At 40.3% G+C, this 13885-nt stretch overlaps 1 protein-coding gene across 1 annotated transcript in view; it reads right to left on the reverse strand.

Annotated features, from left to right (window-relative positions):
• LOC135107824 (ionotropic receptor 93a-like) overlaps positions 1–13885 on the reverse strand; it is a 101233-nt gene that overhangs the window by 39069 nt on the left and 48279 nt on the right. The window contains exon 6 of the mRNA XM_064018113.1: positions 7891–7999. Within this exon, the coding sequence (XP_063874183.1) occupies positions 7891–7999 (109 nt within the window). The remainder of the gene's footprint in view (positions 1–7890; positions 8000–13885) is intronic.

Raw genomic sequence — 13885 nt, forward strand, 5'->3', positions numbered from 1 at the left:
GGGGGGTGAGAAAAACTGGCGGAGACATCTCTGAACACCTAGCTTCATAGAAGCTGTTTTAGCTAGAGATTAGATTTGAAGTTTCCAGTTCGGGTTATAAGTAAAGGACAGTACGAGGATGTTCAATGTAGAAGGGGGGGATAGTTGAGTGTTACTGAAGAAAAGGCGATAGTTGTCTGGAAGGTTGTATTGTGTTGATAGATGGAGGAATTGAGTTTTTGAGACATTGAATAGCAAGTTTGCTCTGCCCCAATCGGAAATTTTAGGAAGATCAGTAGTCAGGCGTTCTGTGGCTTCCCTGCGTGAAATGTTTACTTCCTGAAGTGTTTGACGTCTATGAAAAGACATGGAAAAGTGTAGGGTGGTATTATCAGCGTAGGAGTGGATAGGGCAAGGAGTTTGGTTTAGAAAGTCATTGATGTTTAATAAGAAGAGAGTGGGTGACTGGACAGAACCCTGAGGAACATCATTGTTAATAGATTTAGGAGAAGAACAGTGACCGTCTACCGCAGCAACAATAGAACGGTCGGAAAGGAAACTTGAGATGAAGTTACAGAGAGAAGGATAGAAGCCGTAGGAGGGCAGTTTGGAAATCAAAGTTTTGTGCCAGACTCTATCAAAAGCTTTTGATATATCCAAGGCAACAACAAAAGTTTCACTAAAATCTCTAAAAGAGGATGACCAACACTCAGTTAAGAAAACCAGAAGATCACCAGTAGAGCGGCGTTGACGGAACCCATTCCGGCGATCAGAAAGAAAGTTGTGAAGTGATAGATGTTTAAGAATCTTCCTGTTGAAGATAGATTAAGATTTGATTAGATTAGATAGGCACGAAATTAAAGCAATAGGACGGTAGTTTGTGGGATTAAGAACGATCATCCTTTTTAGGAACAGGCTGAATGTAGGCAAACCTACAGCAAGAAGGAAAGGCAAATGTTGACAAACAGAGTTGAAAGAATTTGACTAAATAAGGTGCAAGCACGGAGGCACAGTTTCGGAGAACAATAGGAGGGACACCATCAGGTATATAGGCTTTCCGAGGGTTTAAGCCAGCGAGAGCATGGAAAACATCATTACGAAGAATTTTAATAGGTCGCATGAAGTAGCCAGAGTTTTTAGCAAAGGTTTCAGCGATGAGTTTAGCTTTAGAGATAGATGTGATACCAGTGGTGCAATCTGGTTGAAATAAAGGAGGGAAAGAAGAAGAAGCAAAGTTATTCGAGATATTTTTGTTAGATACCAGAAGTCACGAGGGGAGTTAGATCTTGAAAGATTTTGAGACTTTCTATTAATGAAAGAGTTTTTCACTAGTTGGAGGACAGACTGCATGGTTCCAGGCAAAAATATAAGGTGCATGAGATTTTGATGATCCAAGGCTTAAGTACCTTTTGTGGGCCACCTCTCTATCATTTATAGCACGGGAAGAAGCTGTGTTAAACCAAGGTTTAGAAGGTTTAGGTCGAGAAAAAGAGTGATTAGTGTATGCCTCCATGCCAGACACTATCACCTCTGTTATGTAATCGGGACATAAAGACGGGTTTCTAACACGGAAGCAGTACTCATTCCAAGGAAAATCAGCAAAATATCTCTTCAGGTCCCCAGAGGCCAGAGGCACACTCGCTTAAAGGGGATCCTGAGGAGGGACTGGATTGATAGGGCAAGACACAGATATGAGATTGTGATCGGAGGAGCCCAATGGAAAAGAGAGGCTGACAGCATAACCAAAAGGATAAGAGATCAGGAAAAGGTAAAAAATGTTGAGCGTATCTCCAAGACGGTCAGGAATATGAGTATGGTGTTGCACCAATTGCTCTAGGTCGTGGAGGATAGCAAAGTTGAAGGCTAGTTCAGCAAGATGGTCAGTGAAGGGAGAGGAAATCCAAAGCTGGTGGTGAACATTAAAGTATGCAAGAATGGAGATCTTTGCAAAAGAGAAGAGAGTCAGAATGTGCTCCACTTTGGAAGTTAAGTAGTCAAAGAATTCATATAGTCTGAGGAGTTAGGTGAGAGGTATACAGTACAGATAAATTTAGTTTGAGAGTGACTTTGTAGTCGTAGCCAGATGGTGGAAAACTCGGAAGATTCTAGAACGTGGGCACAAGAGCAGGTTAAGTTTTTGCGCACATAAACGCAACATCCAGCTTTGGATTGAAAATGATGATAGAGAAAATAGGAGGGAACAGAAAAGGGACTACTCTTAGTTGTCTCAGACACCCGAGTTTCAGTGAGGAAAAGAAGATGAGGTTTAGAAGAGGAGAGGTGGTGTTCTACAGATTGAAAATTAGATATAATATAGCAAATTTTGCAGAAATTAATGAAAGAAAAAGTTGAGGGGGTTGTCAATACACTTAGGGTCGTTATCAGAAGAGCAGTACGACCTGGGGACATTTGTGGTCCTGTCCCCAGATAGGGACTCCGAGGCTGGTGTAGGAATCACCATGATAATTTTCAATTTTTGAGTGAAGGGTGTGTGTGTGTGTGTGTGTGTGTGTGTGTGTGTGTGTGTGTGTGTGTGTGTGTGTGTGTGTGTGTTATTAGGTGCTTGTAGTTTTGTGTGGAGGAAGAGAGTTGACTTTAGAAGACAGGCTGTGACTGTCCCCTTGTGTTGTGAGACACAAAGGGAAACGTTCAGTGAGGTCACAGCTAGGTTTAATGATAACTAACCTAACCTAACACAGCACCCCCTGATCCAGTGCTTTAGACCTCACTGAGAGTAATTACAATTATATATATATATAGAGAGAGAGAGAGAGAGAGAGAGAGAGAGAGAGAGAGAGAGAGAGAGAGAGAGAGAGAGAGAGAGAGAGAGAGATTAAAATTTGTGTGATGCAGTCTCAGTAATTAATGTCTCATGAAGGTGAAAATGGAGGAAGTAATTTGCAGGATATTTTATTGTTACCATGTCTTTAGATTTAGGATTTAGTTTATGTGTAATTTCTTGACTTGAATGTTAAGTATTGAATTACTCTGACAAGAATCTCGGGTTGCATTGCGAATCAAATTGATGAAAAGTTCTCAGCGAGTTACTGAAGATGAATACCTGGAGATTATTATTGTATTTAATTTTACTGAAGTATATATAGAAATTTTATTATTGTATAATTTACTATCTCGTAGACACTACTTGAATAATAGTCTTCACACAGTGTGCAAGTTGTAAGCACAACAGAATCATTCAGCCATTCCTGTCAAAATCGTTTAGTGGGTGAGGTGGGGTATGGTGGCAGTGGTGGTGAGCCCTTCCCTCCCTTTAGCTTCATCACCTCCTGGCCACCTGCTACTAGTATTTTATTTTATTTTATTTTTATTTATTTATTTATTTATTTTTATGTACGAGGGTCACTGGCCGAGGAAAGTAAAACCGGATGAAAAAATCCCACCTTCGCGCCAGTCCCAAAACAGACGTCAAGAGAATCATCGAAAATTGAAAGAAAAGTGTCTTGAAACCTCTCTCTTAAAAGAGTTCAAGTCATAGAAAGGAGGAAATACAGAAGCAGCCAGGGAGTTCCAGAATTTACTAGAGAATGAGAATACCGGTTATCTCTTGCATGAGAGAGGTGGACAGAATAGGGATGAGAGAAAGAAACTTGAGAAAGAAAGACTTGTGCAGGCCACGAGAAAAGAAGAGGCATGCAGTTAGCAAGATCAGAAAAAAGAGCAGTTAGCATGAAAATAGCTGTATAAGGTAGAAAGATATGCATCATTGCGGCTATGAGAAAGAGGCTGAAGACAGTCTGTTAGAGGAGAGGAACTGATAAGACGAAAAGCTTTCGATTCCACCTTGACTAAAATAGCAGTATAAGTGGAACCCCCCCCATACATGTGAAGCATACTCCATACATGGGCGGATAAGGACCCTGTACAGAGTTACTAGCCATGGAGGTGAGAAAAACTGACGGAGACGACTCATAAATCCTAACTTCATTGAAGCTGTTTTAGCTAGATATGATATATAAAGTTTCCAGTTTAGAATATAAGAAAAGGACAGACCGAGGATGTTCAGTGTAAAAGAGGGAGACAGTTGAGTGTCATTGAAGAATAAGGGACAATTACCTGGAAGGTTGTGTCTAGTTGATATGTGGAGGAATTGGGTTTTTGAGACACTGGACAATTTTATCTTTGCTCGACCCCAATCAAACATTTTAGAGAGATCAGAAGTCAGGCGTTCTGTGGCTTTCCTGCATGAATTGTTTGCTTCCTGATGGGTTTGACGTCTAGGAATAGACGTGGAAAAGTGCACGGTATCATCAGCACAGGAGTGGATAGGACAAGAAGTTTGGTTTGGAAGATCATAAAGATCATGGAAATAAATCGCATGAGATTCAGGGGATGGAGGGCTTTGTGGGCCACCTGTGTTAAACCAAGGATTGCAAGGTTTAGGTCGAAAAAAAGTAAGAAATGTACGCCTCTATACCAGATACTATCAATACTGTTATGCGCTCAGCATACAGAGACTTGTCTCTGACACGGAAGCACAGTCATTCCAAGGAAAATCAACATAATACCTCCTCAGCTCCTTTCAATTAGCAGAGGGAAAACGTCAAAAACACCTCCACTTTGCGGGATCCTGAGGAGGATTTGGAGAAATAGTAAAAAATAAGATATGGAAATTGTCATCGGAGGATCCCAACGGAAAAGATAGAGTGGCAGCATAAGCAGAAGGGTTAGAAGTTAGGAAAAGGTCAAGAATGTTGGGCGTATCTCCAAAATGATCAAGATTAAGAGTTGGGTGTTGCACCAGTACCTCTAGGTCGTGGAGGATAGCAAACTTAAACGCTAGTTTACCATGATGGTCAGTGAAGGGAGAGGAAAACCAAAGTTGGTGGTGAACATTGAAGTCTCCAAGAATAGAGATCTCCGCAAATGGAAGAGTCTGAATGTGCTCTACTTTGGAAGTTAAGTAGTCAAAGAATTTCTTATTGTCAGAGTAGTTAGCTGAGAGGTATACAGCACAGATAAATTTAGTTTGAAAGCGACCCTGTAGTCGTAGTGGAATGGTGGAAAATTCGAAAAATTAAAGAGCGTGGGCACGAGAGCAGGTTAAGACGTTCCGCACATGGACACAACATCCAGCTTTGGATTGAAAATGATGATAGAGAAAGGAGGAAGGAACAGAAAAGGGGATACTGTTAGTTGCCTCAGACACCTGTGTTTCAGTGAGGAAATGAAGATAAGGTCTAGTAGAGGAGAGGCTGTGTTCTACAGAAAATTAGATCTTAGACCTCGAATGTTGAAGAAGTTAATGAAAAAAAAAGTTGGGGGGGTGTCAAGACACTTAAGGTCGATACCAGAAGAGCTGTCCGACCTGGTGACAGTTGTAGTCCCATCCCCAGATGGGGACTCCGAGGTTGGTGTAGGAGTCGCCACGATATTTTTTTTTTTTTTGTGTGTGTGTGCAGGGTGTATGTGTAATTAGGTGCATGTAGTTTTTTGTGAAGGAAGAGAGCTGTCTTTAGGGAGCAGGCTGTGACTGCTCCTTTGTGCTGTGGGATGCAAAGTGAAACGTTCAATGAGTTCACAGCTGGGTTTAATGATAGATTCACAGCACCCCCTGATCCAGTGTTTAAGATCTCACTGGGAGTAATTATCGTTTCAGCAGGTGTCTACTGCCTCCTTCTGTACTATTATGCGTATGTTGTTTTCTTCAGCCACTTCTGTCAAACTTTCTCCTGCCTGCCTGTTCGTCAGCCTGTGTTCCCTTAGGACTCTTCACAGCTGTCACAGACGCATCTCGCCTGCTATAGCTGCTGTTTCTGTCGTTTCAAGACTGGACTCTTTTAAACCGTAACAGACGCATCTCGCCTGCTTTACTATAGTGGAGCCAGATTAGCTTGGTACTCGAAGTGTTGGTTGTTCCAGCCTCACATTAGTGTTACGTTCTCAGTCAACAGCCATATGAACAACTCTTTTTAGCTCATACTGTTATCCTTTGCCTTAATTTGCCTTCGATTTGTTGATGGAACAACGGCACTGTATATTTTTCGGTACATTTGGTAACGCACATAGGCCATGTGGCGCTGCCGCACCAGTGTTCTTGTCACGTAAATCCCTCAGGCCGCGCCTTGCTGGCCATTGTCAGTCAAGTAAAGCCACTCTCCGATTGAGGTATAGCCAGTGCCCCGAGTACCTGCTAGTCTGGTTCCACTATAGGACTTCTCAGCCTCAGGACTTCTTCGCTTCAATGCTGCATCACCAACTAACTCCTTCAATAATATTCCTGTCGCTCCAAGACTTAGGACTTCTCAAACGTCAGTCTTCGCATTGTCGCCATAAGCGTTATTACTGAACCGTTATTTGCAGTCGTGTTATTTTTGCTATTCGTTTGGCATAGAAACGCCATTTCTTTTCTTTTTTTTTTTTTTCTTGTTTGAGGTACCCAGTAATGTTTCCTGGGTTATGATTCGTTGTTCTACGTCGTGTGACTTACACAGATAAGCACACTTTGCGCATTTACACACATACAGTTACTTTTATTTAATAGTTATTTGTGACCTGCGTGTCACCCATATGCCCCGTTATGTTTTGTTTGCAGTTAATAATGTGTGGTCGAACCTTATAGTTGTTCCTTTATTTAGTCATGTATAAAAACGCTTCTCGTCTACCTTATGTTTTGACGGGATCTTGTACGGCATCCCCCCGCGCACCTTGCTTCCTCTGTCAATCAGTAACAGTCGAATGTGGCCGAGCCTCCAGGGTCGACTTGGCGGCTGGCGCTACCTAGTCCATTTTTTTTTTTTTTTTTCGCCATGGGTAACTCTACATCACTACAAACAAGACAACAAGTTAAAGCCTTGTACAGTATCCACGGGCAGCGTTCCCAGACAATCTTCTTGCTTTCTCAAACATACATTAAATTTAATAAATCATTTTATAGAAACCTATAGGGGCTGGTTGAAATTTTATTAATTTACACTAAACTAAAACTTCTCTTCTTAAAGAGGCCTTGAATTCAAATCGCTTTTACAAGTAACGGAAGGGAAAAAGGGGAGGATTGCAAAAAGAACAAACTTACTCTGACTTAACAAAACTTACCCCGTATCGCAGGGATGCCATAGAATGGCTGACTTCTAATCTCTAAAATTTCTGATTGGGGCAGAGCAATCTTAGTGTTGTTTGATGCCTCAAAAAATGCAATTCCTCCATCTATCACATCTATCAACTCGACATCAACCTTCACATAACTACCCCTCTTATTCAATGACACTCAGCTGTCCTATCTTTTACACTGAACATCATCGGTCTGTCCATTATCTATAATCTAAAGTAGAAACTTCACATCTCATATCTAGCTAAAATAGCTTGTATGAAATTAGATGTTCTGAGTTGTCTCTGCCAGTTTTTCTCCCCGCACCATCCCCAGTTGCTAGCTCTGACTTATCCGTCCAAGCATGGAGCATGCTTCACATGTATGAGGAAGGGGTTCCACTCATATCGCTATTTTAGACAGGATGGAATCAAAGGTTTTCGTCTTAACCCTAACTGACTGTCTTCAGTCTCTTTCTCATCGATGCAGTGTTGCATCTCTTGCTATCTTCTGCCGATAATTTTACGCCAACTACTCTTCTGATCTTGCTGTCTGCATGACTCCCCTCCTTCAGCAGCCTTGCTGGACAAGACGTTCTTCTTTCTCTCTTCCCTATTATATTATGTAAGAGTTTACCAGTATTCTCAATGATTTATCCCTTTTTTTCTAGTAAACTCTGGAACTCCTATGATTTGTACTCTTTTGAAGAGGGAGGTTTCAAGACACTTTTCCTTCAATTATCAAGGAATCTCTTCACATCTCGTGGGACTGACACCTCAGTGGGACTTTTTTTTTTTATTTCCCTTAGCCGGTAATCCTCTTACATAAAAAAAAAAAAAATCTAGTCTTCAAGAAGTGTTCATTACCTGCAGACTGGTGCGAAGCGGGAGAACGGTCTGCGAGACTCTAAAGTGCATGGCCAGTGTGTACAGGCTGAGATACGGTAGTGACCGGCATGCCAGTTTATCCCCGTCCCTGAAAAAAAAAGTAATAATAATGTAATAAATGTAATAATAATAGCAATAAATAAATGATAAACTAAAGCTTACCGATTAGGAGAATATGCACTACAGTATGAAGATGGAGACATCCTCATCAATAGAGTATGGAAAAACAGGTAACCTAAAAGCTTGAGAAGCACCATTAGCATATTTGTATGTCTGTGTGTACGTGAAGTAAAAATATAGAACAAAAAAAAATAAATAGGAGAGAGAGAGAGAGAAAGAGAGAGAGAGAGAGAGAGAGAGAGAGAGAGAGAGAGAGAGAGAGAGAGAGAGAGAAATATATATATATATATATATATATATATATATATATATATATATATATATATATATATATATATATATATATATATATATATATATATATATATATATATATATATATATATATATATATATATATATATATATATATATATATATATATATATATATATATATATATATATTTTTTCTTTTTCTTTTTTTATACGTGCAGATACATAAATATGTTAATGTTGCTTTCAAGGTTTATCGGTTGTCTGTTCTTCCATACTTTATAAATAAGTAAGTATATATATATATATATATATATATATATATATATATATATATATATATATATATATATATATATATATATATATATATATATATATATATATATATATATATATATATGCTCCCATTTAGAGGTCGCCGCAGCGGATCACTCTTCTCCAATGCGCTCGATCTTCTACGCCTTCCTCTGTCACGCCCACCACTTGCATGGCTCCCTTCACAGCATCCATAAACCTTCTCTTTGGTCTCCATCTCCTCCTCCAGCCAGGTAGATCCATGTCCAGCATCCTCCTCCCCACATACTCCTCGCCACTCCTGACATGTCCAAACCATCTCAGCCTAGCCTCCCTTGCTTTGTCCCCAAACCGACGTACGTGTGTTGTTCCTCTGATGTAATCATTTCTGATTTTATCCATCCTCGCCACTCCAAGAGCAAATCGCAACATCTTCAATTCTGATACTTCCAACTCCGCTTCCTGCGTTTTCGTTAGTGGTACTGTTTCCATACCGTACAGCAAGGCGGGTCTCACTACTGTTTTATAAATCTTTCCCTTTGTTCTTGCGGAAACCTTTCTGTCACATGTCACTGCTGCCGTCTTCCTCCACCCATTCCGTCCCGCTTGCACTCTCTTCTTTACCTCCCTACCACCATTACTCCATTTCTCTGTACCGTGGACCGCAAATATCTAATTTCGTCAACCTTTGTCATTTACACACCTTGTAGCCTTATTGTCTCCCCATCACCTCCGTTGAGACTCATGTATTCAGTCTTGGTCAGTCTTGGTTCAGTCTCCACTTCTTCCCGGTTTTCGCATCAGATCACTACGTTGTCTCCGAACATCATAGTTCGTGGGTATTCCTGTCTGACTTCATCAGTCATTCTGTCCATCACTACTGCAAACAGGAAGGGGCTCAAAGGCTATCTATGGTGCAGTCCCACTTCCACTCCGAAACCCTCCGTCATTCCTGCAGCACACCTTACTGCTGTTACGCTGTTTTTGTACATGTCCTTCACCACCTTCACATACTTCTCTGCCACTCCCGAGCACCTCATGCAATACCACAGCTCTTCTCTCGGCACCCGATCGTAAACCTTTTCTAGATTTATAAACACACAATGCAGCTCCTTCTGTCCTTCCCTATACTTCTCCATCATCATCGTCACAGCAAATATTGCGTCCTTTGTGCTTCTCCCTGGCATGAATCCGAACTGCTCATCACTGATCCTCACCACTCTTCGCAATCTCGCTTCCATGACTCTTTCCCATATCTTCATTGCATTACAACAGCTTAATTCCTCTATAGTTGCTGCAGCATTGTACATATCCCTTGTTCTTGAAAATCGGCACTAGCACACTTTTTCTCCACTCATCTGGTATCCTTTCGCCTTCCAAGATCCCATTGAACAGTCTGGTTAGCCAACCCACTGCCATCTCTCCTAAACTCCTCCATGCTTCCACTGGTATCTTATCTGGGCCTACCTACTGCTTTATCTCCCTTCATCCTCCTTAAAGCCTTCCTTACGTCTTCTCTACTGATCCTGATTTAACTCAGTACAGTACTGTACTGTACAGTACATTACTGTACTGTACAGTACTGTACTGTACTGTACAGTACTGTACTGTACTGTACAGTACTGTACAGTACAGTACAGTACAGTACAAGTAGGCAAGCATTAACAAAACAATGTGTCATAGTAACATATCGGCAGCAGCTTATATATGACAAATAAAAATCAGGCAATATAAAGGTATAAAGCTGTGGACAAACTCTGTGTGCTCTAGCGTGTGGTGTGATGAGAGCTAACAAAGGGTGGCGGTGTAAGAACTAGATTAGTTACGAACCCGGATCCCTAAAGAAGCATTTTAGTACATTACATAAAGTTAACGCACATTCAGTCACTAAAATATTAGAAGCTATTTACATTAAACACTTGAAACCTGAATTAAATAACCAACTGTCATCATCACAAATATATCTTTTATAAACTCTGCTCGGACCTTTGGGGATCCAGGTTCGTAACCAATTTAGTTCTCACACCACCACCCTTTATCAGTCCCCACCACACCACACACGAGATAAACACAAAGTTTCTCCATGGCTTTATACATTTATTTTGCTTGATATATATATATATATATATATATATATATATATATATATATATATATATATATATATATATATATATATATATATATATATATATATAATTTTTTTTATTACTATTATTTTTTTTTTTTCATGTATAAGCTGCTGCCGATATGTTATTATGTCACATTCTTTTTTGTTGATGCTTGCCTGCCTGTCCCCCTTATGGTTGCCATTTTATTTTTAAAATGTGACGCTAGTGTGATGTTTTATGATTCTTCAGTTTTTTGTACTTATTCTTATAATTTTCTTTCTTTTTTTTTTTTTTTTTAGCCTGATGATGCCTTCTCTGAAGGCGAAACGCTGATATAAATGAAGAAGGAAGTCTAGTGTATCCCTGCTTTTCCTCACTGAAACACAGGTGTCTGAGACAACGGACAGTAGCCCCTTTTCTATTCCCTTTTACTTTCTCTATCCTCATTTTCAATCCAAAGTTGGATGTTGTGTTTATGTGCACAACGACCTCTCGTGTCCACACTCTTAAATCATCCATATTTTCCACCATCTGGCTACGACTACAGTCACACTCAAACTAAATTTATCTGTGCTGTATACCTCTCTCTCCGACAAGACGAAACTTCCAAAGTGAAGCACATTCTGACTATCTTCTCTTTTGTTGAGTCTCCATTCTTGTAGACTTCAATGTTCACTACCAGCTCTAGTTTTCCTTTCCCTTCACTGATCATCCTAGTGAACTAACCTTTATCTTTGCTATCCTCCACGACCTAGAGCAACTGGTGCAACTCCCTGCTCGTATTCTTAACCGTTTTTGAGATACGCCCAACATTCTTGACCTTTTCCTAACCTCTAATCCTGCTTATCCTGTCATTGTATCTTCTCCGTTTGGCTCCCCCGTGCACAATCTTATATTTGTATATTGTCGTACAACTCCAACCAATCGTCAGGATCCCCAAAGTGGAAGTGCCTTTGGCACTTTGGCCTCTGCTAAATGAGAAGTCGAGGAGGTATTATGCTGATTTTCCTTGGAATGACTACTGCTTCCGTGTCAGAGAAAAGTCTCTGTGTGCTGAGCGCATAACAAAGGTAATAGTGTCTTGCATGGAGGCGTACATTCTTCACTCCTTTTCTCCACCTAAATTTTCCAATCCTTGGTTTAACACAGCCTGTTCTCGATCTATAAATGATGGAGAGGTGGCCCACAAAGGATACTTGACCTTTACCAAGTCTGTTCTCCAACTAGCCAAAAACTCATTGACATCAAAAACTTCATTGACAGAAAGTGTCAAAATTTTTCAAGATCTAACTCCGCTCACGACTTCTTGCACCTAGCCAAAAACATCTCCAATAATTTTTCTTCTTCATCTTTTCTTCCTTCATTTCAACCTGATGGCACCACTAATATCTCGTCTATTTCTAAAGCTGAACTCTTCGCTCAAACCTTTGCTAAAATCTCTACCTTATATGATTCAGGGTTTGTTCCTTCCTCTCCTCCATCTTCTGACTACCTCATGCTACCCATTTAAATTCTTCGCTGTGATGTATCCCGTGCTCTTGCTGGCCTAAACCCTCGGAAGGCTTATGAACCTGGTGGGGTCTCTCCAGTTCTTCTCCGAAACTGCGCCTCCGTCGTCGCACCTGGCCCTTTGATAGTCTGGTTGCTTTGATTTCCAAACTACTCTCGTACAGCTTTTATCCTTCTCTCTGTAACTTCATCTCGAGTTTTCTTTCTGACCGTTCTACTGCTGTTGTGTTTGATGGTAACTGTTCTTCTACTAAATATATTAACAGTGGTGTTCCTTTAGGTTCTGTCCTGTCACCAACTCTTCCTAAAATTCACCGGCTAAGGGGAAAAAAAAAAAATATATATATATATATATATATATATATATATATATATATATATATATATATATATATATATATATATATATATATATATATATATATATATATATATATATATATATAATAAAGTAATTGCCCGTTCAGATGCTGGTCCCCGAATAGGGTCTAAAAGCAGCAGCAAAATAATTGTAGGATATGTGTCTTGAAATCTCACTCTTGAAGGAATTCAAGTCATAGGAAGGTGGAAATACAGAAACAGGCAGGCAGTTCCAGAGTTTACCAGAGAAAGGGATGAATGAGAATACTGATTAACTCTTGCATTATAAAATTAGACACAACAGGGGTGAGAGAAAGAAAACAGTCTTGTGCAGCGAGGCCACGGGAGGGATGGTATGCAAATACCAAGATCAGAAGAGCAGTTAGCATGAAAATAGCGGTAGGAGACAGCACGAGATGCAACATTGCGGCAATTAGAAATAGGCTGAAGACAGTCAGTTGGAGGAGAGGAGTTGAATGAGACGAAAAGGTTTTGATTCAACCCTGTCTAGAAGAGCGGTATGAGTCTTCAGGGAACCCATACTGGTGATCAAATAGAAGGTTGAGAAGTGATAGCTATCTAAGAATATTCTTCTTGAGGATAAATTCAAAAACTTTAGATAGGCAGGAAATTAAAGCAATGGGACGGTAGTTTTAGGGATTAAAACTGTCACCATTTTTAAGAACAGGCTGAATGTAGACAAATTTCCAGCAAGAAGGACAGGTAGATGTTGACAGACAGAGTTGAAAGAGTTTGACTTGGCAAAGTGCAAGCAAGGAGGCACAGTTTGATGAGAACAATAGGAAGGACCCCATCAGGTCCATAAGACTTCTGAGGGTTTAGGCCAGCGACGGCATGGAAAACATCACTGCGAAGAATTTTAAAAAGTAGCATAAAGTAGTCAGAGGGTGGAGGAGAGAGAGGAAGAAGCCCTGAATGATCCAAAGTAGAGGTTTTAGCAAAGATTTGAGCGAGGAGTTCAGCTTTAGAGATAGATAGCAGTGATGCCATCTGGTTGAAATAAAGGAGGGAAAAGAAAAGAAGCAAAGTTATTGGAGTCGTTTTTGGCTAGATGTCAGAAGTCACGAGGGGAGTTAGATCTTGAAAAGTTTTGAGACTTTCTATTAATGAATGAGTTTTTGGCTGGTTGGATAACAGGCCTGGGATGGTTCGGGGCAGAAATATAAAACACATGAGATTCTGGTGATGGAAGGCTCAAGTACCTTTTGTGGGCCACCTCTCTATCATGTATAGCACGAGAACAGGCTGTGTTGAAAAATGGTTTGGAAGGTTTAGGAAGGTTTACTGGAGTAGTTTTTTGGC

This window comes from Scylla paramamosain, chromosome 16 (assembly GCF_035594125.1).
Source record: "Scylla paramamosain isolate STU-SP2022 chromosome 16, ASM3559412v1, whole genome shotgun sequence".
Taxonomy (NCBI): domain Eukaryota; kingdom Metazoa; phylum Arthropoda; class Malacostraca; order Decapoda; family Portunidae; genus Scylla; species Scylla paramamosain.